The 26283-nt window shown below is 36.8% G+C and overlaps 7 protein-coding genes across 9 annotated transcripts; 6 read left to right on the forward strand and 1 right to left on the reverse strand.

Moving 5' to 3' along the window:
• The first annotated feature begins 1690 nt into the window (after positions 1-1690).
• LOC145898669 (TLC domain-containing protein 5-like) lies at positions 1691-4049 on the forward strand. 2 transcript variants are annotated; one of them, XM_082987214.1, is made up of 7 exons: positions 1691-2033; positions 2248-2363; positions 2420-2492; positions 2555-2705; positions 2766-2871; positions 2940-3060; positions 3140-4049. In XM_082987214.1, the coding sequence occupies exons 1-7, from the start codon at positions 1930-1932 to the stop codon at positions 3327-3329; spliced, it is 861 nt and encodes a 286-aa protein (XP_082843340.1). In that variant the 5' UTR covers positions 1691-1929; the 3' UTR covers positions 3330-4049. The 2 variants fall into 2 exon arrangements, with proteins under 2 accessions (XP_082843340.1, XP_082843339.1); XM_082987213.1 differs by having other exon boundaries at positions 2555-2871.
• Positions 4050-6927: 2878 nt separating this feature from the next.
• On the forward strand, positions 6928-8001 carry LOC145899862 (uncharacterized). The gene is made up of 5 exons (XM_082988788.1): positions 6928-7146; positions 7209-7351; positions 7410-7540; positions 7601-7667; positions 7729-8001. Exons 1-5 carry the CDS (start codon positions 7073-7075, stop codon positions 7857-7859), a joined length of 546 nt encoding a protein of 181 aa, XP_082844914.1. The 5' UTR covers positions 6928-7072; the 3' UTR covers positions 7860-8001.
• LOC145899861 (eukaryotic translation initiation factor 3 subunit F-like) lies at positions 7944-13703 on the reverse strand. Its single transcript, XM_082988787.1, has 7 exons — positions 13574-13703; positions 9591-9741; positions 9377-9514; positions 8627-8735; positions 8432-8560; positions 8255-8368; positions 7944-8188 (listed from the first exon to the last, which is right to left on the reverse strand). Exons 1-7 carry the CDS (start codon positions 13680-13682, stop codon positions 8093-8095), a joined length of 846 nt encoding a protein of 281 aa, XP_082844913.1. The 5' UTR covers positions 13683-13703; the 3' UTR covers positions 7944-8092.
• A 520-nt stretch (positions 13704-14223) lies between these two features.
• LOC145899735 (rRNA 2'-O-methyltransferase fibrillarin-like) lies at positions 14224-16628 on the forward strand. The gene is made up of 8 exons (XM_082988639.1): positions 14224-14328; positions 14550-14603; positions 14681-14749; positions 14823-14986; positions 15043-15213; positions 15280-15412; positions 15630-15742; positions 16058-16628. The coding sequence occupies exons 1-8, from the start codon at positions 14316-14318 to the stop codon at positions 16235-16237; spliced, it is 897 nt and encodes a 298-aa protein (XP_082844765.1). The 5' UTR covers positions 14224-14315; the 3' UTR covers positions 16238-16628.
• An 840-nt stretch (positions 16629-17468) lies between these two features.
• Positions 17469-20402, forward strand: LOC145899734 (protein unc-93 homolog A-like). 2 transcript variants are annotated; one of them, XM_082988637.1, is made up of 8 exons: positions 17469-17717; positions 17781-17975; positions 18236-18444; positions 18524-18706; positions 18778-18958; positions 19020-19210; positions 19382-19616; positions 19838-20402. In XM_082988637.1, the coding sequence occupies exons 1-8, from the start codon at positions 17606-17608 to the stop codon at positions 20113-20115; spliced, it is 1584 nt and encodes a 527-aa protein (XP_082844763.1). In that variant the 5' UTR covers positions 17469-17605; the 3' UTR covers positions 20116-20402. The 2 variants fall into 2 exon arrangements, with proteins under 2 accessions (XP_082844763.1, XP_082844764.1); XM_082988638.1 differs by having other exon boundaries at positions 19828-19967.
• A 603-nt stretch (positions 20403-21005) lies between these two features.
• LOC145898932 (retinol dehydrogenase 7-like) lies at positions 21006-23528 on the forward strand. Its single transcript, XM_082987607.1, has 8 exons — positions 21006-21193; positions 21250-21299; positions 21364-21520; positions 21585-21743; positions 21814-21916; positions 22781-22938; positions 23095-23264; positions 23319-23528. Exons 1-8 carry the CDS (start codon positions 21088-21090, stop codon positions 23382-23384), a joined length of 969 nt encoding a protein of 322 aa, XP_082843733.1. The 5' UTR covers positions 21006-21087; the 3' UTR covers positions 23385-23528.
• Positions 23529-25130: 1602 nt separating this feature from the next.
• LOC145899638 (uncharacterized) lies at positions 25131-26131 on the forward strand. The gene is made up of 3 exons (XM_082988528.1): positions 25131-25241; positions 25480-25810; positions 25967-26131. Exons 1-3 carry the CDS (start codon positions 25168-25170, stop codon positions 26126-26128), a joined length of 567 nt encoding a protein of 188 aa, XP_082844654.1. The 5' UTR covers positions 25131-25167; the 3' UTR covers positions 26129-26131.
• Positions 26132-26283: the final 152 nt, after the last annotated feature.

Below are 26283 nucleotides of genomic sequence, written 5' to 3' on the forward strand. Positions count from 1 at the left end.
TACACCCTGTTAAGGACTGTTGCATCGCAACCGAAACTTTGAATGCGTAAAGAATATTGCCACAAGCAGTAGCTATAACCAGATACTGCCAATACTGTAATTTCACAAAGGAAATTTTGCAAGAAATTTTAGTTGTAGAGAAACTAACTTATAACTTAATTTACTATTAGGTCAGAGTTTTCTTCGGCGATGTAAACCGCTCTAAAAAGTGACATGTAATAATGATTTTACGCTCGAACCAAATTTTTTTGTAAAGCCCGTGCCACAGGACCTAAAAAAAAGATTTTTTCAACCATATTCTCCAACCGGACCCGAGAAGCCTGCAGGTAAGGTCCGAAACTCTTAACAGCTCAGAACAAAACTGCATCATCTTGTGTGAAATAAATAGGGAGAGATGACCAAGGTAAGGCCCACATCATGATTTTGGGCGGTCTTCGACATAAATGCGACAAAACAGTTGTCGTTCATTTTCAGTTACGATTCCAAATTTGATTTTAGCAAAATTATTTGCGCCGATTACACACATAACCAAATTACATTTCAGTGATTCCAAACTTTGAGAGAACTGGTGACGGTAACCAAATATGAAACATATAGTCAAACTTAAGGCTATTTATCGGGCGAATGTCATCCACACTCATCCGCACCATGTTGCCCATTCGCACAACAAATTTTCACATCCGTACCAGTGCGGATGGTCCCACAGGTTGAAAAGCACTGCTCTACGGTACTAACTGTTAACAAAATCGTAAGGCGGGTGATTGGCAACATCGATCAAGTGCCAAAAAGAAACCCTAAACGGGATTCGTGGCTAGGATATCCTGGGTTAGAATCACGATGTGGTCAAAACAATAAAAAAAGTCGTTGGCGCCCGAATGCATAACAGGAAACTGAAAAGATCTGTGTATATTCTGCGTGTCGAAGAATGGTGAAAATGGCAAAAATCGAGGCCCTGCATGTAACCAGAGACTACTGACGCTGTTGTTTTAGTATTCTATGATGTAACATACAATGAAAAAGTTGCTTGGTTTTAAGGTGACTAGGCCAAAGGACAATTTTAATTTTTTTTTTAACAGCGTCATCATTAGTTTGATGAAACAACCTACACTAGACAGCTGGAAGGTATGAACTTGTCACATAGTCAAATGTTAAACTTATCATTAATTTTGACCTTTTATTTTACCGGTATACTATTTCAAGAATATTCTATAACTTCATAAAACGATGTCCATTTAACACATCAATAGTTTTGTTTAACGGTATGAAGTGTCTTGTCAGTTAACGTTTTTTATCACATTTTTTTGAAAAAGAATTCTTTACTAGCCTATATAGGCTTATATGTGGATCAAGTTACGCAAAAACTTTGCAACCCGGTGTAGTAATATTTTATATAGCGAAAAGTTCACGCTAAGATTTTCTCTTAAAATTACTCCGAAATCTATTGGGGATCGGTACGTTTCACCAGATATAAAAAGAAAAGAGATATCCATGCATTGTGTAAACGTGTTTGTGACGCGCAAAATTTGCATGAGCACAGTTTAGAAGGACCGAGCGGCATTTGATTCAATACGCCATTGTCACCATTGATGATGAAAATCCGGTTTGCTTCGCTTCGGCAGTTTCCGAGTCTCTTGACTGAAATTGAAACGGTTCAATGGTTTGAACCCCTGTTGTCAAAATATGTACTAACGCTAGTTAACACGCCTGCTTGCTGCTTGTTTTAAGGGCCAAAACTACTTTTTGTGCCACCAATCATTGACTTGAAGAAATCGTACCTGGGATTAAGTAACATGTTGCGTTCCTGCAAAAAAGAATGGATCTTTTTTATGGTTTACAGTATTACAGAAACATATGCAAGTTAAATTTTTTGAAGGTTTTTATTTATTGGAGTGTGTGAAATTTGCATCTGGCTAGTACACCACCAAAAAAATGTTTTCTATTGAAACAAAATTTAGTTTATTTTTGTTTCAACGAGTTGGAGGATGGATTATTCTTTGGTATACATTTTACCGGGCGATGAAGAGAATTTTTAGGTAGGAAAACCATTAGTTGTTTTCTAAGTGAATGGTTTATTGATGTCTGTAATTCTAAGATGTAGAAACCTAATTTCTTAAAACTAGGTTATTTTAATTTGTTTAATATTACTGTTCAATGCTTGTTTAGTTGGAATAGTTTTTAAACTGATTCATAATGTTTTAGTCCTTTTTTAATTGCTTGGAACGTAATATTGCATTTAAATGACTTCAGGTATCGGAAACCAGAATATAGCTGCAGAATCACCACATTACTTCATGCTGTTGCAGTAACACTTGGTGCTGGCTTTGTTACTTTTTTTAATGGAACAAATCCATATAAATCACTAGGTTGGTGAATGCAAAATGTATAGTTCATGTCTAATGACATAAAAAAAACTTTTTAGGATTAAAGAATACTGCTATCCAGATTTGGGTCGTCACAGTGTCGCTTGGTTACTTTTTATATGATTTTACATGGTTAGTATGTTTTTGAAATATCACTTCTAAATACCCACTACTCTTGTATAACTGTTGTTCAGGTGCCTCTACTATCAAACTGAGGGCCTAGTTATGCTGCTTCATCATGTGATAAGCATTACATTTATGACAATTTGCTTGCATTTGGGTGTTTCTGGAACTGAAGTTGTTGCAACAATATTTGGAACAGAAATTACATCCATATTTCTGAATGTAAGAAGATGCAATTTTCCAGTAACAAACTCATTCTCTTATTCTGCAAATTATTTGCAGACTAGATGGTTTTTAAAAGAACACCAACATTATGCAGGAAAGACTGAAGGTTTTGTTGTGGACTTAATATTTGTGCTGTTGTTTCTTGGAGTTAGGATAGGTGTTGGTAAGTAACATAACCATATAATATGCAGGTGTAATATGTATTGAAATTGACCTAGTTTCATTGTTTAGGTGGGCACCTACTTTTTAGCGTTTGGTTTTCAAACAATTCTCCAGGTTTAATAAAAGTTGGTGGAGGGTTGTTTTTTGGAGTGAACTGCATATTTTTGTTTCAAATTTTTTCATTTGCAAGGTATATACATATTTATTACTTTAAACTTAGTTTGCAATAGAATGCAAAAGACACAGTTATGATTGTTTTATTTTTTCAGGTATCGTATAAGAGCTTGGACTAGTCAAAGGAAAAAGTCCTTTGCAAATGGTTCAACATACAGTCGAAAGTGTAACAGAGAAATGAATTGCAATGGTGAAGTTAAAAACCACATTAGGTGTGATTCTGGGGATCATCCTTTGATAAAACGTTCATTTGAAGTTCATGCACCTGCGTTAATAGCAGACTAGTTTCATTTGCTGTAGAATCCTATCTCTTTATGAGTTCTATGCATTCTTACAGACCTTATTTAATCTTGATTACATTATTTTGACTCGTACACATATACAGATGTGACTTTTTACATGCCCTATTTTGTACTTTGTTTTTATATTCATTGCAACAGTTTTAAATGGTATGGGTACTTTTTAAGTTTATCTTGATGCAGTTGTACTATGTTTCTGAACTAGAAGATTGAGTCTAGCTCCAGCATGGGTAATCTCCAGCCCACAGGCCAAATATATTGCTGCAAATAATTTATTTTATTAAGCTGTTACATTAACTCTCCTTGTTCACTTTACTCTCGTGTGGACCGCCTGTCAAATTTACCCATCCCTGGTCTAGCCGCTAATAGGAAATGTGTGTTGCATTGAATGTATCATTATGTTCCCAATTCTTGCAGTCGTGTTACATAATTTTCAACATCTCAGATGGGTAGCATGTACACAAACTAAAAGTAATGGTTTTGATGTAAAGTGTTTTGTTTTTGGTAGTTAAATAAAAACAATCGTAAAGTTTGTTGATTAACAACAATAAATTTCGGTTAACCAGAATCTGGTAATCCAGATTTGGGAGGCTTGACTGTATAAACTTTTACACTAAACCACATTTCAGCCGCAGGTACATTTATAACAACTATTGCGGCAGCGTTGCCAGACTTTTTTCGCAAAAGTATCCAATTTTTAAAACGTCTCGACTAATGTTCATGAAGTTGCTCAATAAACCATGCAATCGAAATCGACCTTCATCAGAACTAAGTGCGTAAATGCAAACCCACCATGATAAATATAAGAAAGCGTGAAAAAAGCAACAGGGAACGGGGGAAAGAAAGACGAAACGTCGACAAAGTGTATTATTTTTTGCCAGAAGAGCTTTTGAGTTAGAAACATAACTGTCGGTTAATGCAGTTTTATGACGTCACGGAGGCCAAAACTTGCATGTGTTGCAATTCAATTACATACGGCGTGACGCAGTAATATGCTTGAGTAATTTTTATTGTAACGTTCTTTCTCTAAGAAAAGTCATTGAAATCACCAAAAACGTAATACCGCGGCATCACTATGTGTCTTCCATGCATGGTAAATTCCATAATGGCCAACCTCGTGATAATATTGTCAGGTTGTGATCATACGGCAATATAATCGGGTGTTTTGCATCGATAGCAATCCGCGCTTTCTCCAATCTGCCCGCAATCCGCAAAATTCCATCCATTAAATGGGGCTTGCATGTGCCTCGCCAACAAACTGGCTGATTTTAGCACACTCAATTTACCAGTGGTTACAGAAATATATATATATATAGATTTATTATTTTTATTCTCAAAGAACGCATAATCTTGTAGCGTACAAAAATTGCAACGACACTGTCGAAAGCGCCGCATAAATATTACCTTCAGTATTTCATTCGCGTTCTATTGCGTCAGATGTAATTCGTCAAGCTGCCGCGGACTTTTCGAATAACAATGTGTTGAAGCTGTTTACAAACTCCAGAGAACCAACCGATATTTAACCATTTCTCCACGATTTAACCTTCGGTTTGTATCTACTTAATATGATTAAACGAGGCATCATTTGACAATAAATGACAAACCAAAGTACGCTACATGTAAAAATTTATTATTTAAAAACAATTGAGGATTCGTGGCCATTTAAATTGATTGCAGTTTTCAGGCATGCGACGATTATTTTGATACGTTTTTATATAGCCCGAATGTGACAACAATTGCATGTCATTGTAAACGGAACAAAGACGTTTTTGGGCAAAATTATGTGGAAACTACGTCCATTTGCGGTCATGATGAAGACGTGTTTGCAAACAACGTAAAAAAGACGTTGAAACACCGTTCATAATCGGACGGGTAAAGTTTGCACTTAAATTAGACGTATGCTTCATGTCTATCATTCGACGTCAGTTTGACGACAACCAAAAGACGTCGAAATACAGCTTCATTTTGGATTACTACTTACATTGAAATTAAACTCTAATTCACCTCTTCAAAATACGTCGAAATTTGGAAAACTATACTTAGACGACTATATTGTGTCTATTTTTCAACGTCGAATTGACGATAGCAAAAAAACGTTGAAATTAAACTCTAACTCACGTTTTCAAAATAAGTCGAAATTTGGAAAACTACTTTTAGAGGACTATATTGTGTCTATTTTTCAACGTCGAATTGACGTTAGCAAAAAAACGTTGAAATTAAACTCTAACTCACGTTTTCAAAATAAGTCGAAATTTGGAAAACTACTTAGACGACTATATTCTGTCTATTTTTCGACGTCGAATAGACGATAAGAAAAAGACGTTGAAATTCAGCTTCATTTCAAGTCAATATTGAACGTCGAAATTTGGATAACTACATAAACGACTATATTCTGTCTATTTTTCAACATCGAATTGACGATAGCAAAAAGACGTTGAAATTAAACTCTAATTCACGTCTTCAAAATACGTCGAAATTTGGAAAACTACATAAACGACTATATTCTGTCTATTTTTCAACGTCGAATTGACGATAGCAAAAAGACGTTGAAATTAAACTCTAATTCACGTCTTCAAAATACGTCGAAATTTGGAAAACTACTTCGACGACTATGTTATGGTTCATTGATGATTTCATGTCTATATGTGCAGATGCACTATGTCCTACAAACACAATATAAAATGTTAGAAGTTTTAATATAACTTGTATTATACATTTATCGACGTTTCGGCTATTATGCAACAGCCTTCATCAGGAGGAAGTATCTAAGTCTACCACAGTGGACGATTTGAGGCACATAAACAGAAACGCTAAAAAGAAAGAAGAAGTGAAACAACGAAAAAGCGATAAGGGCGAACACACCTGCACAGTATACTTATCACTAACCGAAACCGAAACGTCGAGAAACGTAAATACAATAAAGTTTGCCAGAAGAGCAGTATTAAGCAATAAATATGCCTGGCAGCATCAGTAACAATTTGTATTATACAGTTCTAAAGTTGTCAAGTTTCCCTTTTATCGTCAAGCGTTTGATTTCTATACCACGACTTTTATGTTATTGTTGATGTTTGAGAGGCCAAAAAAAGGTGTTGTAAAATATCATAAAAGAAGCAAATGGTGCGTGCTATTTTTTACGATCAATATGTCAATTTATGACGTCATTTATTTTCCGGATTCGGCCGAATTTTAGTTGCAGCAGGTACTCAGATTCGGTCAAATCCAAATATTTTTTGTTGCCATATCTCCACCAGACCACCACAATTTCGCAGACCGGACCGGTCATTTGTGATAATTTACAGTTATCGCATGGACAGCTTTCACTAGATTGAATTAAACTCGTTGTTACGTAAATCAGGCTTTTAAACGCACTCCGTGGAATTTGTATTTTTGCGTACATTTAGGCAAAAAAACATCAGTAAAGAACGTGCATAATTGAATTTGTTAACGTCATCCTTATTACCATGTGGATTGTAAAAGAAAAGCTGGCGGAAAATCCGAATATTAATTTAAATGGCCACTTGATGCGCCAAAGCGTCACTACGCGACATTATCAACAACTTTGAACACACAAGATCAACATTTCTGAAAGCTTTAACGGAATATTTTGTTTTTGGAAAACCAAACGCGTTTAGCATGTTGTTGTTTATTGATACTTTCCATTTGTCAACGTATTGTTTTAATTTAGGTTTCTTTGTTTAACTTGATCTGAGGATTTACACTACTTCAGTGATGTGGTATTATTTCTTTTCCCATTGCATTTACCACTTAACAAGATGGTTTCCACAAAACAACCGCATTAAATTGTAAGTTTTTAAATGAAATAGGTTTAATACCGTGAACTGGCCAAAAACATTTATATTTCCAGTCGTGTTGTGGTGCTACTGCTGTGTGCTGGTTTGTTAATTCCGGAGTTCATTGTTTTGAGTCTTCCTAAATCTACTAGAGCATGTGACCAGCCGTTGTTGGACTTGCTAGTAGCCAGTACTATTTTCATTTTTTTCTCTGTGGGTAGGTAATACTTGTGATAGTTTTTGATTTGAAACTAAAACAACAAGTGGTTGTACAGGTTTTGCATTGTTGTTTTCTCTTATGGATCCTGTTCCACGACTTGTTAAAATTGGTTTTCATGTTTATGGAGTTGGTTCAGTGCTTTTGGGGCTTTTTACAATTGTGTACACATTTCAAGCACAAAGCTGTGTAAGGGAATTTTGTGTTTTGCCCTTTAACATGAAGTGTCATATATTCTTGTGTTTGCAGGAAACAACCACCACAGAGCTTTATTATTGGTGCTTAGTTAGTTCATATCTGTCAATCATAACCACAGGTAATGTGTGCAAGCCTTCACACCTAAAAACCAATCATGCAATTGCAGTTTTTGTTTACAGGTTATTTTCTGTTGGCTGTCCCATTTTGGCTACTTAATATGGTTAAGCCAACTTCTGTTTTGGATTGGAGAAAAAGATCTGGTTTATGTTACGAGCCTGTATCTTGTTGTTCATGCATTTGGCACATATAGCTTTACAACATTTATGATGATTTTTGTGCAATTATGTTAAAACAGTTGACTCCTTTTTATCCCCATAAACCCCACTGTTTTAGGGCAGTTAATTTGCACATTTGTTTTCCATCACTGCTCCAATGAATTCACTGTAGTTTATTTTGCAATAAACACAACATTTTCTGTAACATTTATGTACTTTCTTATGTCTGAAAATTGGCAATTTTAAAACAAAATGCAAGCAAGGATCATCACGTTGCTTGTACAGTTGATGTGTTGATGAGCTTTTCATTCAAAGCTACTTGACTCTTTACTATATTTGTCAAATATTGCACCATAAGCACATCCTGCATTTGAAAGAAAAGGTAAATTTTTTAGGTTTAACAGAACACTATGGGTTTCTGCCTCCTTACATTGATATTGTTGTTAAGCATTGCATCAAATTCATCTTCCTCCATATGTGGTACGGTATAAACTAAATCCATCAAAAAACGCCCTATTTTACTGTCCATGGGAATAGCTCCACCCTGTTGGGCAAAAAACAGAATTAATTCAAACTGTTAGTTCCCTGTAATGACTAATATTCTTACTAAGACATCGTTGACATATTTTAGAACAGAATCAAGTATTGTTGAAAGCTGTCCAGTTGCTTCGACCACATTTTCAAATTCAGTAGGAAGCGTAATAAGACTGCTGCGATTGGGAAGTTTTTGCAATGACTACAAAAAAAATCAGTTTAAATGGAAATTGTTGCAAAGCAAAAATTACCAAAAATCCATACATACCGCCTGAACTCTGTCCACTCCAACTCTCTCTGTGTCATAAAAATCCACTACTACAGGAACAGGAGTAAACATCATTCCTTGTGTTTTTCCAGGAACTCCAATTGTTGTGCTGTAAATTATGAAATGTTACATACCTTTTAAATCGAAAGTAACATGCAGGTCATGTGTGTATAAAGTGTACTATGCATGTTCACACTACACTTTTTATAAATTGTTACTGATGCTGCCAGGCATATTTATTGCTTAATACTGCTCTTCTGGCAAACTTTATTGTATTTACGTTTCTCGACGTTTCGGCTATTATGCAACAGCTTTCATCAGGAGGAAGTATCTAAGTCTACCACAGTGGACAATTTGAGGCACATAAACAGAAACGCTAAAAAAGAAAGAAGAAGTGAAACAACGATAGACATTACGCACTTCAAAAACCGTGATAAAAACCGTGCGGTTAGTGATAAGTATACTGTGCAGGTGTGTTCGCCCTTATCGCTTTTTCGTTGTTTCACTTCTTCTTTCTTTTTTAGCGTTTCTGTTTATGTGCCTCAAATTGTCCACTGTGGTAGACTTAGATACTTCCTCCTGATGAAGGCTGTTACACTTTTTATAACTTAAAAAAACTGTATGAAAAGTACTTCAGAGATGCTAATTTCTACCAACATCTGGTGAATCAAATAAAAAGACCGAAAGGTTCAAATTTCGCCTGAGCAGGTTGTATTTTGTCCATGGATATTTGTGAAAAACCTTCCTCACCTTGTATAAGCTTTGTAACCAATATCCCCTCCACGGAGTTCAGTATCCACAGTAAGATGAATTGGGGATTTGCTTTCTCGGCTGTAGTACTCATTAATTAGCACTGAATGCTCTGTTATGTCCTGACCGGTAGCATACCTTAATATAGAATCATAAGATAATGTGTTTATTTATAGCTAATGTTTTCAAGCAATTCAACAGCAATGAAACATACCAACCCACAATTGTTTCAGATGGATTCACTTTTTTATGTAGCTCATACATGTTGCGAGCAAATTCCATATCAAAGGCCACTTCATCTTCTGTTTCAGTGTGTGGAACACAAAAGGTATTGGTAACAGTCACAGAAGTGGCATCCACAGTACCTAAATAGTTAAGTTAAGTAAGCCACAATCTTTAACAAATCTAATTTTGGTATTGACTTCAAATGTCAGAGTTTGCATGTTTTTACAAAGGTTCCAGATTGGAAAGATTTTTAATCACACAGAGGTTTTTTTCATCGTACAAACGTATGTTAATGCATTAGGAACATAACTCGCAGTTTTATAAATCTTCAAAACAAACAGTAAAGCTCATCAAATTATGAAATGTGCCATGTCAATCTTCTCAAAGAGTGCCAAACCAGGACAATTTAGTAGTAAAGCCCATGTTACTGCTGAGATTTGGCCAGGTTTTAATGTTTATTACCACATGTAGACTATAAAAATTATGGATAAACACCAACACAGGTGACAAGCAGTTTTATTGATGAATACTGCTCTTCTGGAAAATTTTTGCCAAAAAATCATGCTTGATAGCATCAGTAATAGTTTGTTCGTTCAATGCTTCTTGGCATAGGTACATGGGCTTTACTATTTTTGCTGTCAGGCATTGTAATTTTAAAGAGCTGCTCTTCTGACATAAGGTTTACAAGATTTTTATTACAACTGATGTTTCGTCTAAGGAGGACGTTCACACAAAATGTCTATTTCTGGAAACCGTCCACACGACTAGGAAAAGTGCATGTACTTTTCAGGGGTTTACAACAACTTGTAGTAATTGTTGCGCCCCATTGCACACATTAACATGTGACTCCACAAGAGGTACCAATGTTATCTATTCCCTCCTCTTGTGTTTTCTTTTGTTTTTTAAGTTAATGTACATGATAACTTGTTGCCACATAATGTTTTTAATGCATTAGCTAACTGTTTTTGTGCAGATTGCAGATAAAATTGCAAAACATGTCATTCTTTTCAATAAGGTAACCAGGCACTTAAACTATCCCAGTCCAAATTGTCTTTTACCCGAATACTTCTATGTATGGTAACTTTCCGTATTTACTCGATTGTAAGCAGAATGCGGCGGTGTTAAAAAATTATTATAACCCGCCCTCGAATGTTAGCCGCATGTAAATGTTAAAGGCAAAGTTGGGTGCCCTACAACCTGGGTTTTTGTTGTGTGTCATTTGTCACAAAAAAAAACAGGTTGTAGGGCACCTAAGTTGTCCTAAATTTTTGCTGGCATTTCGGTCATTTGACAGAAATTTTTTTAGGAAAAAAAAACCTAGCCTACAACAATCATTGTCAACAAATCTGTCGTTTAAAATTGTCAAGCTACGCTGGTTGCTGTGTGTGATATAACCTATTGGTACAGCAGAGCAAGTTAAAGGTGAATTTCATTGTAATTTAGAGCCCCAGACAAATTATAGGCTTGACATTAAATTATACAAGTCGCCCTCGATTGTAAGCATCACAAACGGTAGCTTAAACAACTTTACAAGCCACAGCTTACAATCGAGTAAATGTGGTATGTATCTTTTTTGAGAACTTTTTTGCAATCTTCTGCTACGGTTGAGACATGTAGGTTTGACAGCCACAAATTACCTTTTCGCTTGGAAGACTAGCGCGAAGAGAGCCTAAGTATATTACAGTGCAATAAATTTTTTCTTTGATTGTGCTTTGTTGTTGAAGTCATGTAAAAAAATATTTAATGTTTATATTGTGCTTCAGTGCACAGGCTAAATCAAAAACAGAATATGATTCAGTATTCTGGATTCGATTTATAGTGTATTATTCTATATTGCCCATATCCCCCAGATTGAAAAGTTTGTTTTATGCGTGAAGGATTTTGTTTTGGCGATCATTAATTGCGCGGACAATCGCAACATTTTTTTGTATGTTAATGCATTATCTAATTAATATTGCAGGGATTATCGACAAATTTTAGCAAAAGTCCATCCCTAGGTACATAGGCGCCGACTTTAAAAAATTTTCGGGTATGCCAAATTATATGACGTTACTTTATGACGTCATATAATGCAAAATATCTTTCTTGGCGCTAGAAAGGGTGGGACGTGAGACTACGTCAAAGCACTTTTCCAAATGAACGCATGTTTATGTGCGGTAAGACCGCATTGAATATTAAACAAAGGAACTTTTGCGAATGACAAAGAGAAATTCCAAAACAGCAGCGATATTTGTCAGTTTGAATAAGGTTCTCTCCAAGACCCAATAAAACCGCTGTTACAAATTGTGTTTACTGCCTATGTTTAGTGTGAGGGCTTACTTAAGCATAATGGTTATTAATACGTACAATGTGGTAACATAACGCTATAGGCAGTGACACCAAGTAGCCTGTGGTGTGGCGGCAAATTGGGCCTCGTGGTATTATATTTGGTGAAGCAAGCAATAAATATCTCGTTGTTACTGCAACGATCATGCCTTTTAAAGGTCAAGGACCCTGAATTCTAAAGTGAGGTTCACCTAGGAACTCACTGCCTAAACTAAACGCTACCTAATGCGGCAAACGTTGCATTACCTGCTGTCCAGAAACTCGTTACTTTGGGAAAGTAAACCGTGAAAACTGCCTAAATCTAAATAACGCATGACGAACGTTGGTCAGATTCTCGGGTATGCGGCATACCCGAGATTTTCGTCCGGGTATGCGAGGCATACGGGCAACACTAAAAGGAGGGACGGAGGGAAGGAGGGACGGAGGGACGATGTACACTAAAGGGAGAGACGGAGGAAAATTGCACCCCTAAGGGAGGGAAACAGTCAGAAGACACAATAAAACATAAATACAAGTGCAAACAGGGCTGAAACCGTAAAATCATACATAAGAAAGGATAATAATTGTGGAGGGAAAGATTTGTTGACCATTATGATCGAATATACTACAAAGTACATGCAGCAAACAATGTACAGGCGCTTATGGAGGGAAGGATTTGTCGCACAATTCGACGGAGTGAAGAATTTGTTAAACATTGTGACCGAATATACTACAAAGAACATGCAATAATCAATGTACAGGCGCTTATGGAGGGAAGGATTTGTCGCAGAATTTAACGGAGGGAAGAATTTGTCGCACAATTCGATGGAGGGAAGAATTTGTTCACCATTGTGACCGAATATACTACAAAGTACATGCAGCAAACAATGTACAGGCGCTTATGGAGGGAAGGATTTGTCGCAGAATTTAACGGAGGGAAGAATTTGTCGCACAATTCGATGGAGGGAAGAATTTGTTGACCATTGTGACCGAATATACTACAAAGTACATGCAATAAACAATGTACAGGCGCTTATGAACAAATTCTTCCTCCGTCGAATTGTGCGACAAATCCTTCCCTCCATGAAATTGTGCGACAAATCCTTCCCTCCGTCGAATTGTGCGACAAATCTTTCCCTCCGTTAAATTTTGCGACAAATCCTTCCCTCCATAAGCGCCTGTACATTGTTTGCTGCATGTACTTTGTAGTATATTCGGTCATAATGGTCAACAAATCTTTCCCTCCACAATTATTATCCTTTCTTATGTATGATTTTACGGTTTCAGCCCTGTTTGCACTTGTATTTATGTTTTATTGTGTCTTTTGACTGTTTCCCTCCCTTAGGGGTGCAATTTTCCTCCGTCCCTCCCTTTAGTGTACATCGTCCCTCCGTCCCTCCTTCCCTCCGTCCCTCCTTTTAGTGTTGCCCGAGGCATACCCGTGTTCGCCGCCTATGCCTAGGCTAGGTATATACCGAACTTTTTATCTTGGCAGCATGATGTTGCATAAAAACCAAACAGAAGTAGGCTAATAACACCAACTTACTGAGTTAAATTCCATTTCGTCGGAGTTTAGTTACTATTATATAGGAATAACAAAAATGTATTTCCTTGCCATTTCATTTTCAACTAAGCCTAGTTCAGTAAACAATCCATATACTCACATACCCAACAAAGTTCCAATTACTCGCTTGGCATCTTCTTTACGCCTTTCATAACTATCAATAATAGCAAATAACACAACGGGATGAACATTAACTTTTCGTCCGTCAGCCATCTTCACTGTCACAACAGAACTGCCATGTGCAAACGAAAATTTTATTATCGATTAAATGTTTGGATTTTTTGCACTGATCTCTATTAAACACTATGGAGATCAGTGATTTTTGCAATGCAAATTTCCTAATAAAATTGTTTACGATTAAGTTTTTTTGCAAAAACATCTTCACAAATAGGAAGCAACCATTTTTGAAATACGAAGAGCAAAAGAGGTAACTAATTGCGAAATTGCCTGTAGTGTTGTTTTTACAGTCCAGAAAATAGATTGTTTTCGTTGCAGTTGTACTTGTACTCAGGAAATTATAGTGCAATGGTTGTCTACAAAAATTTTGGGGTACATATTTATGTTTTTTGCTAAAATATCTTATTTGAAAATGCAACGAATCGTTTTCTGCAAAACAGCAATCAATTGTCCGGACCGGCAGAGGCTCCAGGCAAATCCGCACGTGGTTACTGACGTGAAGTGAAGATGAAATGACGCAGTGGAGTGATGTTTATTTTTATGTTTAAATTTGTTAATATGTTGGTATTATTAAAAAAAGCTTGTTCATTTAGATAACATTAGTCCACGTGTTTGTATCTCAAGGTTGAAAACTTTTGCAAACCGGAATCTTCAAGTTATTTACACACAATGGGGCGACCAGGTTATTATTTACATTAAGTGTTTTAGATAAAACAAACAGTTTTTATAATTTCGGGCATGATTTAAAACGCATACGTTACTAGCAAAGTGCACAAAGCAAATTCAATAAGGATGTACAAAGTAGTCCCATGCATTATGTAATAATTGCAAAGTTTTAAGACCAAAATTAAATAGTTTAGTAATAAAAAAACTTATTACTTGTTTTTTATTTACATCTAAAAGGATTTGCTGGACGAGGAGGTGGAAGAGGCTTTCGTGGAGGTGGTGGAAGAGGAGGTTAGAAATAATATTATAGTTGGCATTTTTTGTTGTTGTAAACTGGCTGTTATTTGATTCGTTGGATGTGTTTTAAGGCGGGAGAGGAGCAGGAGGTGTAAGAGGTGGTGGCAGAGGAAGAGGAGGATTTGGAGGCCGTGGTGGTGGTAGGTTTTACTGTGTTTAAACAAAATGTGGTTTACCCGTGTTAAAGGGTCGGTTTCACGCCTACTTGTTTAGGCCGAGGAAGAGGTGGTGGAGGTTTCAGAGGCGGAAGAACAACTGTTGTTGAGCCACACAGACATTGTGGGGTGTTTATTGCAAGAGGAAAGGAAGATGCACTTGTAACCAAAAACCTAGTTCCTGGTGATACAGTGTATGGTGAAAAGAAAATTGAAGTGGAAGTGAGAAAAACATGGTTTAATTCCAAATATACTTTTCAATCAACAAATTCTTGCAGAATGATGGAAGCAAAATTGAATACCGTGCATGGAATCCGTTTCGTTCAAAGCTGGCCGCTGCTATCCTTGGTGGAATAGAATCTATCCACATGAAACCAGGAGCCAAAGTCCTTTACCTTGGTGCTGCTTCCGGCACCACAGTATCACATGTTTCTGATATTGTTGGACCAGTATGTTTACTTTTTGCATTTTATATATGTTTTTTGAGATAATTACACTTTGAAATTCACTAATAGGATGGTCTTGTTTATGCTGTGGAGTTTTCACATCGTTCTGGACGTGACCTTATTAATGTGGCTAAAAAAAGAACCAACATCATTCCTATCATAGAAGACGCACGACATCCGCATAAATACAGAATGCTAGTTGGTAAGAATCTAGTTAAAAAAAACTGCATGGTTTGGGCATCCAAAATGTCTGTGCTTTTTAGTACATTTTCTGTGATTAGCTTTATATATATATTTTTTTTTACATTAAAAGTAGATTTTTTGTCTTAACTTTGCAATTTTATTGGGCAAAAGCTTCTACAAGGAAATATGACCATTTATTACAAAAACCCTTTTATTGATTTTCATATTGTTTGAAGGAATGGTAGATACCATATTTGCTGATGTTGCTCAGCCCGACCAAGTACGAATTGTAGCCCTGAATGCGCACAATTTCCTGAAAAACACAGGACATTTTGTCATTTCCATTAAGGTTAGTTGCGATCATTAATACATCCTGTTGTAGCGAAATTGTTTACAGGGATGGGTTTTCAAGATTTCCTGGAAATGCATTGCAACACTAAATACTGTACATAGCTTTGTTAGCGTGGTGCGTCCGTAATTTGTTTGTGTTGTTCTCGCCCTCTGTTTTTCGGAATTTCATCAGTCCCATGCTGTCAAACAAAAACTAGTTAAAAAGTGTAGTTTTTTTCAAGATGTGAATGTTGTGATCATTGTAATTTACCTTATTTTTAATGATGACCCTACTTTTCTCAAAAAATATGAAACTTGCATGTTATCTTTAAAGGCATCCTGCATTGATTCCACTGCCAAACCAGAGGCAGTGTTTGCTTCTGAGGTAAAGAAAATGCAAACCGAGAAAATGAAACCACAGGAACAGATGACATTGGAACCATATGAGCGTGACCACGCTGTAGTGGTGGGAGTTTATCGACCCCCACCTAAGAACAAGAACAAAAGTTTTTGACGATTTTGCCAATTTTTTTATCCACGCACACTTTTGATCCTCTGAATGTTTACCGTGTTTGTGAAAATTCCGTATTGTTCGGGATATTTTTAACAGTCGCTCCACCGTGTCTCAAACATAAATTGGTGGTGGTTTTGCTTTTCTACATTGAAGTTGCCTTTTTTTTCGCGGCAAAAGCCTGCTACGATTACCGCAGCGAAAAAAAGCTACTTCTCTACATTTTTTCGCATCGTGCGCTGGTTTATGCGAGGTTGTTCGAAGTAGGAAACGTCACCAAACCATCATGTATCACACGTTTCTCTTCGCGTGATGGCGAACTCTGTAACGTGATACTACCAGACGTCCCACGTCGCAGCCCTTTTACCCAATAAACTGACAAAGCGTTCTTCGACTATAATGCTCTAAACGGTGTGCGGCTGCATGCGTGTGATGTCAAACCGGAGTGGACAGCTGACAGACGATAGGACGCAGTGGTAGACTAGTGAGTGTTAAAGTAAGTTAGAAATAAGACCATTTGGACATGAATCGTCTGTGGATTGTTTTGCAAGTATAGAGGTTTTGTAATACGGGTCTTCTGCGAAGAACTGCACAAAAAAGGCAGGCGATTCTGTTGACCAGAGAAAGTATTTCTGATCAGAGCAATTTTCCTAGTAATAAATTGAAAGCCGCAACTACGTAAATTCTAAATTTATACCTGAAATGAACGTCATTATAGCATCCGCAAAGGATGTGGCAGTTGCTTGTTTCACAAAACGTTCTTACAGTGATTGTTAGGCAATGTTGACTATTTCCGCTTGTTGTGGCCGATGTTTTTCAGCACACATGGATGCGGTTGATTGCTTTTTAACGCCCCATTGCAACACCTTTTTTCCAGTGATGTGAAAACGTTTATCGTAATCATTGTAAATTGCACTCACAATTTGATAGCTCTGAATGGATTTGGTGGTTGAGGTTAATAGTAGGGTTTTCAGCGCATTGAATCAATAGCTACTGTGCTTTGTTTGTTTCGGGTTCCCATGGGCGTTAGTTATTTTCTGTGGTTACACGAAACAGTTAAAAAACAACAGTGCATTTTTTGCATCAGTGCACAAGAGCCACAAAGATACATCGGAAATCCTCTAGATGTGCAGTTTGTCTGTGTTACTTGTAGTGTAAGTGTGGATACAATATAGTGACAGTTCACTCTTTGGCATCTAAAATTTTATTTGGCTCAGTCCATTCACTAGCTTTTCTATTGCCGTTTACAGAAAAAGATCTGTACCATTTTCGAGCCCTGTGAAGGCGAGTTAACGTCAGCAATAGTTACACATTAGTTGCCTACTTTTTTGTACTGTTGATTTTTACTTTCGATAATATCGTGAAGAAAACATGACAGTGCTGACCCTGGTCAATGCAGAGGTTCGTGCGGCAAAACGTCAACTTCGAAAATGCCTTCTAGTTTGTTCAGTTGCTTTTATGATGAACTACGCTGCCTATGGAGGTAACATTCCCAGATATCAGGTTAAGGTTTCTTAGATACAATTTGAACATCAATCTGTTTTAGGACTTCTTTTTCTGCAAAGCAGCATTAATATTGAAGATGGTCTTGGAACAAGCGGTTTGGTCGTTATTTACGCAACCTCGTCCTTTTCGACGATCTTTTTTATTCCGTTTCTTATCGACTTTAAAGGCGCGAAGACTGCCATAATTGCCGGAGAGATGGGAATTTTTATTTACACTCTTGCAAATTTTTACCCAAGTAAGATTTTTTGACCAACAAAATACACATTATGTGCTTCAATAATATTTAGGCTAATGTGGGAACTACCTACCCGAATTACAACTAGATTGTGCAAAAAGCTTTCATAAGTACCAAGTACACACTTTGTACATGGAAATAATATTTTAGTCGCTAAACTAAACACGTCAGACAGCCCATTTCATTGTTTACGTATATTTATAGACGGTGCAACGGAGAAAAATTTGATTTTTAGCGTTACATTATGGTCTTTTGCATAGGGTGGTACACCATTATACCAGCGGCTATATGTCATGGGTTTACCGAGGCTGCATCGTGGGCGGGTACGTCCTGTTACGTCACATATTTGGGTGAAAAGTACAGTGAACTGAAGCAACAACAGGGAACGACGTCAGCGAGATCGATTGCCAAGGAGTCGTGCGTGTATCGCTTCTTCAGCGTTTTTTATGTTTTTGTGTATAGTTCCCAGGTATAAGGCGTGTAATCTATAATTAAAATACCATTCCTACACGAGGCAACAGTGTTACTACAGTCGACTTACTTCGCAGGTGGTTGGGAATGCTCTTGTCAGTACTGTACTTTACAGTCTTATGGACAAAAGAGCTGATGGTAATACATCTTCAAATACAAGCTTTGCAGAATATAAGGAAAGTCAGTACACTGCATCGACACCTGGGGCTAATTTGACATCCGACAAATCTTGGAAGCTATGTGGTTCTAATCTGTGCAATGTAAGTGTAAATATCGGTGCGACAGAAACTGGGCAAATTTAGGGTGATCTCTTCATCACAATCTTTACTAGGAAAATATCGATACGGAAGAGTTGGATAAATACGAACCCAGCCCGGTTGCGGTGTATTGTTTACTGACACTGTTTGTCGCGATTCAATTGACTTTTACCTTGGTACATGTGTTGGCCCTCCCAGGAATACCAACACAAGACAGAACGTATAAAGGTTTCCAACACGCAACCGACGACGGAGGTAAGATTATTGGCATTCACCTTTACAAAATTTGCATGTAAATGGTTATTTTTCTAAACAGATGTCTGGAAAATATGTGCACCAAGAATGCTATCAGCAGTTAAAAGAGAATATAAGGAGACATTTCGTCACATCGTGTCTCCTCTGCACCTTCTCATTTTTCCATTTGTTTTTTACAGTGGGGTATTCGTTGCGTTTGCGGTAGTTGAGTTTCCTCGATCGTTTGTGTCGTGCACACTGGGAGTGGAATATGTAAGTTTATTTCATTACTTGTTTGTGAAATGTTATACATTTAACCCACTATTGTATACGACACAAAAATATATTATTTGCTGCATCCCAAAATGCATGTTTCCAATAGTAGCTAATTGCCAGTATGTAAGTCACGAAAGGGCTGTGAAGTCAACAACATTGCGAAAACAGGTTGGATTCGTTATTGTGGCGTACGGATTGGCGAGCATGGCAATGTCAGCAACCTCAACAAAGATTATTCCACTGCTTGGGAGAAACGCCTGTATCGGTGCAATGTACCTAATGCACGCCACAACCTTCCTTCTGTGCCTATTATGGGTACCATCACGCAGTACCATTTGGCTCATTTTCGTCGCTTCCGCTTGCCTTGGTGCTTGCGACGGAATCATGACCAATATTACACAAGGTATTCAATCTGCATGTCGCTTTAATTGACGTTTTCCGGTTCATTGTTTGTTACCTTGAAATTTCTTATTGTGAGATATTACGTATCGTGTAGATAAGGCCAATATGTCACATGCATTGGACATGGTCAATATCAATGTGGTTGAATAAATTGTAACACGTAAATATTTTTTTAAAGATATTTCAGATCACATTTAAGTAACTGGCTTTAGTTTTTTAAAGGCATGTTTGCTACGTACTTCGAAGACAGACTGGCGATCGCATTTAGTGTGAAAAACTTCGCCACCAACCTAGGAATCGTGGCAGGATCATCTTGGAGCGAGTATCTTTGCGTCGATGTTAAGCTGTACATATTGTTTGGCATCCTTGTGATGAGTATAGGAACCTACGTTGCGGCGGAAAGTTTTCACCGCAGAAGAAACAAGGAAAAGAACATTCAGTCTGATGATCACTCTGATGATCTTCAAGATCTACATGTTGGAAGCGGGCTCGCTACATGATTGCATTATAGTCATTTTGTATATGTGTAAAAGAATATTGCACAAATTTGATATTTTTTAAATAAATCGTTCCCTTCTGTTTTTTTAGAACTGTTTACACCATCTTCTGCTTTTTTTGTAACTTTTGTACATCTGGAGTGTAAATCCAAGTTTAACTCTTGTGCAATGATGCACATCTGCTTCAGCCATTACTTCCAGCAGTGTTTATCTGTGACAATGAAGACAAGCATGTTATAGCCATAACTAAATGTACTGAATATATCTTTATTGAAACTTGCGGATATAACAAATCATCAATTATTTTTTTTAAATAAACGAATTTTTACATGTAGTCTACTTTGGTTTGTCAGCTATAGTCAAATGATGCCTCGTTTAATCATATCAAGTAGATACAAACCGAAGGTTAAATCGTGGAGAAATGGTTTAAATATCGGTTGGTTCTCTGGAGTGTATAAACAGCTTTAACACATTGTTATTCGAAAAGTCTGCGGAAGCTTGACGAATTAAATCTGACGCAATAGAACGCGAATGAAATACTAAATGTAATATTAAGCAAGTCAGAAATAGTATTGTCAAAAGATTTATAAAACAGAGGCATTTTTGATAATTTGTTGAAAGGGTGCGTGCGCCACATTTATTGAAGGGTAATGTTGTCATTTCCAAGAAAATGGGGACCTATCTCGCTCGCTTTAGTTGATCCATCAACGCCCATTTTTTTACTAATTACGCATACAATCTTAAAATGGTGTAATTTGCTATTTTTGTTCTGAAGTTTATGATTTGCCGCGTTTCTATCGTGCATCTTCTATAGATATCATAATCATGCTGCTGCGTAGCGCCGAGGATATGCTTGGTTGAACTTATTGGTTTACTAAGTATGTATACGTTTACCGAGTCAATAAACCATGGTTTGCAGTTAGCATTCGGAAGTAGCTGTACAGGACATTGATAACACTCTTATACAGCGTTAACATGTTGTTGGCGACCTTCGTCAGTGTCATTGCAATTTTCGCTTGTTACAAAATTATGCGTTCTCTGAGAATAAAAAAACTACACGAGAAGCATGTTTTCATCACTGGTCTGTATATAGAGACTGAAGTAAAATAAAAATATACATGTGGTGTTTATGTTTAGGATGCGACAGCGGATTTGGAAAATCGCTAGCCATCAAGCTTGACAAGCAAGTACGCCTACTTCGTAGTCTTTTAGAAAGAGTTGAATGGAAATTAAATGCATTTTGTTGTTTAGGGGCTTTATGTTTTTGCAGCTTGCCTGCTGGATAAGTCTGTGGACGAGCTAAAGTCGAAATGCAGCGAGAGGTTGTTGGCACTTAAAGTAGACGTTACAAAATCAAGCGATCTGAAGCAAGCGGTTGAAATTGTAAAACAACGTCTTGGGGGCAACTGTATGTGACATCCTGTTTTAGGGTGTACTGTTTCATTACAGCTTTGTGGTGTTTTTCCTGGCAGCTCTCTGGTGCCTTGTTAATAATGCTGGCATATCAATTCCCACCTGTACCTTTGAATGGCTCACAAAAGAAGACTACCAAGCTATGCTGGATGTTAATCTATTGGGAACAATTGACACAACATTGCATTTTTACCCGCTTATTCGCAAAGGCAACCAAGGTAAATACTATACTACTTACATTGTGATTGTGGTTTGCATTACAGTAAATACACCTTGTATACACTACAGGTAGAATAGTAAACGTTGCGAGTCAATATGGTCGTTTTGCACCATCAGCTGCACCTTACATGGTTTCCAAATTCGGTGTGGAAGGATTTTCGGATGGTTTGAGGTTTGGTTTAAGTTTGCATTTCAGAACGTACAAATATAAGCGATCTAAACGTCTGCAAATATGTCGGATAAACCTATGTAGTTTAAACAAATGATTTCCCCTGTATGTTCGCTGATCGACATATACTGTTATACTTGTGTTACAGCTTCGCAACTTAAGAACGATCGTGTCTGGTAATCGTCGTATATAAAATGCCTTTTATTGGCGATACGGAATTTATGTAATAAGCTTATACTGTAAAACGCAGCACGTTTGCTTCACAGTCGACTGGTTTTCGGCCGCGTTATGTGGTTGAAAACAATGTCAAACAGCATTTGTGCAGTTTGTTTTCCGTGTATGAATTCTAACGATGGTTATGTTTGGCTTGCGTCACATTGGGAAGTGTTTATAAAAGTTTGTATGTAGGAACGCGGCACATTTAAATTCTCTGGATTCGTTTATGCCATACCAGCTAAAGGAGTTCATTCGAAACATTAAGCAACGCCACAAGGAATAGTCACCTAGAAGTCACCGATGCTTTCATAATAAGTAACAATGGACAAGTCTATCTCCAGTCCCTCATACATATCTTTTAATTCTCAACGTTGTTTTTTCTTTCGTGTTATGAAGGGAAAAAACGATCACAGTAATAATTCCCTAGTTGTATACCCGCGCTTGTGTATTATGACCAATCTAAGTTTACGCACCACTTGCCGTACCTTTTTATAATACATTGTCAAATAATGACGGCAAACACAAAAAAATGAAAACGCCAAAAAATGCAGGCTACCACTCAGCCTGAAATTCATCAAATATTACAGATATTTGTTTTAAAATTAATAGGCTTGGTTGTTTTATAAATTAGTTATATTCCGTTGTTTTTAGCAAGGAATCTCGATATTTTAACGTCAGTGTACATACGATTGAGCCCGGGTTTTTCAAAACCAATATTCTGGCCAAACAGGAAGAATGCATCAACAACAAATGGCAAAGTCTTGACAAATCCTGTCAGAAAGTCTATGGGGATGATTTCCGAAAACAATGTAAGAACAAAATCAGCATCTCTTGACAACTTCCAAATTATTAAATCTTCTTCAAGCTCGAAATAATTCATACCATTTGTAACAACATAAATCTCATCCCAAGCAGTTGTAAGTCAATCAGTTTTCCTGTGGTTATTCTTTATATCTTTCGTTTAGACCTGGAATTATTGCAAGGATTTTACAAAAACAGTTCAGAAAACGTTCATTGGGTGGTGGATGCCATGTCACATGCTGTTACTGCCAGATATCCCAAAGAACGATACGTTGTTGGTTATGATGCAATGCTATTTTACATTCCTTCTTCATATTTACCATGCTTCATACAGGTAAACGTAAATAAAATTACAACTGTAATATGTACATTAGCAATAATTTTGTAGGGTTGGCTGATGGATATATTTGGAAAGATAACCGGTTTGACGGTCCCAGTGCCTGCGAAGCATTAGAAGTTTACATGGTGCTTCCTATATATGGCAAAAAATTACTACCACTTTAATCCTTGTGCTCTTCCGCAGCCTTTGACATATCATCGCAATAAAATATTACTACATATAGGACACAACCAGCAACATTGGACATGTGGTATACTTGCTAAAACAAATCAAACCAAAAAGGTTGAAAGTAAATCGATTAAAAAACAGGGGAATTAATCAAAACTAAACTACCACAACGACGACGGCGTTCTATCGTAACTTTGTTTACCTTCTACCTATATACACCTAAACACAACCGAATTGTGCTTTGCGATGATTCAGTAGGTTTTACCGGTATACCTAATATGGCACCCTGCTCTCATACAGAAAATATAACTTAATAGCCTAGACTTTAAAAAAAAATTAAAGGTATGTAATTACAGCGACCTGTTTTTAAGGGTGATGTTCTCCCGACGTATAGGGATCTTAATACACCAAACATACTGAAGATGAAAAAACGCTAAACTCTTTGACATTATCGACGATAATAAAACAAGCACGCCAGTCAAAAAGAAATTTCTTAGAAACATTGACAGAATAATGTTTTCTAAGATGTTTAAAAAAAGAAATCTTAAGCGTGCTGGTTATACCCTGTAGCCTACATACATGCTGTACAATACTAAAATTTAATTTCTTTAATTTGTCGTGCCAGTCTCTGGTCTATGCCTATAATACTTGTTGGTGCTCTGTTTTTGTAATAGACTGACTGGTAAATAACTTTATTATAGCACGAGCTTTATCTCGCTTCTTCAGGTGCAGTAAATGGCTGCCATTTACTTTCCCGTATTGTAAAATTGAATTAGGGATTTTGTTATGAATCAAGGCTAGTTTTCTCAACGTAAAAAAAACTGCCTGACGACACTGTTAGTTTTAGCATTTGCTTGGCAACGGTGTTTCCACCTTGGTTTGTTTCCGGCTGACACCAAAGCCTTCACCGATGGGACGTATCAGAAAGAAACAGTGGCCTGGTCTGCAGCTCACTGTAACGGCAGAATTTGCGCGTTTTGCACCGCGCCGTCGCCACACCAGGAAGGAATCTTAATTCCCGAAAACATGTGTATTTGGCACACGGACACGTTCACAACACGAACAGGAACACGGTTTTCTGTGAAGAAAACGTACATTTAAAATCCAAGTTATTCATTGTTAATAAAAATAACCTTACCGGAGTTTTGAGCCAGATCACAAATAATCTCAACAAACCAATCAGATTGATAATGTTACACAAACTTATTCAACCTATTCATATAAAATAAAGACAACTTTAGCATCATTAACATAAACTTGACACTAATTACAGCACGCTACACGTGGTACCTTAAGAACTCAGTTTTACCAAGCATGGCAGAAGGAAAAATGTTTTTTTGCATTATGATGTCACATAAAAGGCCAAATTGACATTGTGATCAAATTCAATTACGTATAGTGTGTGACGCAGGGTTATACATGAGTGATTTTCGATGTTACAGCTCACTGTAAAAAACTATAGGCTATATTACGTGAGAGAAGCAAGATATGTATCGCACAATCCAAGTTCGGTATTTTATTTATTTAATTGTTTTACATTGCATTTGGCCCATGATATTTACAATTTGGTTGATAAACTAAAAACAGAATATTTTCCCCTTGAGCCACATATCTCAAAAAAAATGCGCGGTTGGCCTTTTCGCTGGAAGGGGATTCCCAAGCCTAGAGAAAGTTTTGAATCAGTAGAATTATACGGTTGTTTGTGCGTGTGTGTTTATTTGAGAATTAAATGATTTGTAAAGTTTGTGGCGTTGTTGCTCCTGTAATGAAAAGATGTGTGAGATGCAAAAATGTATTGTATTGGTAAGCATTATAGCATAATATTAATATATACGGAAGCACGAACGTAGTGTATCTTAAGCATCAAAATATTATACTGTCCCTCGGAACGAATTAAGCAAATATTTGTTTTGGTTGTGTTTAATGCAAACTATGTGATATGTCGGCCCACCAGATCAGAAAAAAAAATGTATGATAAATCGTTGCACAATTTTATTAGCAAGAAAATGTGCATTGCACAGAATAAATAATGTATTTTTAGCTCAAAATCATGTCAGATGGATGATTGGCCTGTTCACAAATACAATTGCTTGACAACTTCACACTTACCTTATTCCAAAAATAACAATTCTGATGGTTTAATGATGAAAACTGAAGAGTCCCACAAGCTTAAGTTGATTATAAAGCACAATCATAGAAAACAGTGCATCCTACTTCAACAGCCAATACATGATGCATCAAAAATTTTGACTCTAATATCAGAAGCTTTGGGTGTTCCACTTGATACACTAAATCTCATTGCAAAAGGAAAAGTTGTTACTAAAGAAAACATCATTGACATATTAGTTAACAAGAAGATTAAACAATTCATGGTAGGAAAAATATTTTTTACGTGTAGTGGTCCAAATAATAAGGCAATAAAATATAATATCTGTGAATTTTTACTCATTTCATGTAAAACCTCTCACAATGACAAGGGTACAGTCATAGCTTCTTGAGGCAGAAGTTAAAATGTAATGTGTCTGTAGGCTGTTGGTGAAGCTCTAGAGAGTGAAGTAGGACTTCACCTGGAGGACATAGAAACTATTATGCAGCAACTACAGGTGGACAGAAGAAAGGCAGTTCGTGGCCTTAAACACTGTGATGGAAATTTAATTGATGCTATGTTGTACCTTGGTGATCTGGCATAGCATATTTTTTTTTCAAACATTTTTGTTATTTGTATTGACTTAACATGTTTTTTTTACCTGCAATGATCAAAATCTTCACTATTTATTAACTGTTGTGTTTGCACGCCTGTCTTCTTAAACCCCAGTTGATACTGTTGATTATTAACCAAAAGTTA

This window comes from Ascidia mentula, chromosome 4, assembly GCF_947561715.1.
Source record: "Ascidia mentula chromosome 4, kaAscMent1.1, whole genome shotgun sequence".
Lineage (NCBI taxonomy): Eukaryota > Metazoa > Chordata > Ascidiacea > Phlebobranchia > Ascidiidae > Ascidia > Ascidia mentula.

Coding starts and splice junctions, on each gene's coding strand:
- LOC145899861 (XM_082988787.1), bottom strand. CDS start 13,682: ATGGCTGACGGACGAAAAGTTAATGTTCATCCCGTTGTGTTATTTGCT. Junction 8,561..8,626: donor GAGTGGACAGAGTTCAGGCG/GTATGTATGGAT, acceptor TTTTTTTTGTAG/TCATTGCAAAAACTTCCCAA. Junction 8,189..8,254: donor TGCTTAACAACAATATCAAT/GTAAGGAGGCAG, acceptor TTTCAAATGCAG/GATGTGCTTATGGTGCAATA.
- LOC145899734 (XM_082988637.1), top strand. CDS start 17,606: ATGACAGTGCTGACCCTGGTCAATGCAGAGGTTCGTGCGGCAAAACGT. Junction 17,718..17,780: donor GAACTACGCTGCCTATGGAG/GTAACATTCCCA, acceptor AATCTGTTTTAG/GACTTCTTTTTCTGCAAAGC. Junction 18,707..18,777: donor GTGGTTCTAATCTGTGCAAT/GTAAGTGTAAAT, acceptor AATCTTTACTAG/GAAAATATCGATACGGAAGA.
- LOC145898932 (XM_082987607.1), top strand. CDS start 21,088: ATGTTGTTGGCGACCTTCGTCAGTGTCATTGCAATTTTCGCTTGTTAC. Junction 21,300..21,363: donor CCATCAAGCTTGACAAGCAA/GTACGCCTACTT, acceptor TTTGTTGTTTAG/GGGCTTTATGTTTTTGCAGC. Junction 21,521..21,584: donor ACAACGTCTTGGGGGCAACT/GTATGTGACATC, acceptor TTTTCCTGGCAG/CTCTCTGGTGCCTTGTTAAT.
- LOC145899735 (XM_082988639.1), top strand. Junction 15,413..15,629: donor TAAATACAGAATGCTAGTTG/GTAAGAATCTAG, acceptor TATTGTTTGAAG/GAATGGTAGATACCATATTT. Junction 15,743..16,057: donor ATTTTGTCATTTCCATTAAG/GTTAGTTGCGAT, acceptor TTATCTTTAAAG/GCATCCTGCATTGATTCCAC.
- LOC145898669 (XM_082987213.1), top strand. CDS start 1,930: ATGTTTTCTATTGAAACAAAATTTAGTTTATTTTTGTTTCAACGAGTT. Junction 2,034..2,247: donor GCGATGAAGAGAATTTTTAG/GTAGGAAAACCA, acceptor AAATGACTTCAG/GTATCGGAAACCAGAATATA. Junction 3,061..3,139: donor CAAATTTTTTCATTTGCAAG/GTATATACATAT, acceptor TTATTTTTTCAG/GTATCGTATAAGAGCTTGGA.
- LOC145899862 (XM_082988788.1), top strand. CDS start 7,073: ATGTGGTATTATTTCTTTTCCCATTGCATTTACCACTTAACAAGATGG. Junction 7,147..7,208: donor CAAAACAACCGCATTAAATT/GTAAGTTTTTAA, acceptor TTATATTTCCAG/TCGTGTTGTGGTGCTACTGC. Junction 7,352..7,409: donor TTTCATTTTTTTCTCTGTGG/GTAGGTAATACT, acceptor GTGGTTGTACAG/GTTTTGCATTGTTGTTTTCT.
- LOC145899638 (XM_082988528.1), top strand. CDS start 25,168: ATGATTTGTAAAGTTTGTGGCGTTGTTGCTCCTGTAATGAAAAGATGT. Junction 25,242..25,479: donor TGCAAAAATGTATTGTATTG/GTAAGCATTATA, acceptor ATGTATTTTTAG/CTCAAAATCATGTCAGATGG. Junction 25,811..25,966: donor AGAAGATTAAACAATTCATG/GTAGGAAAAATA, acceptor ATGTGTCTGTAG/GCTGTTGGTGAAGCTCTAGA.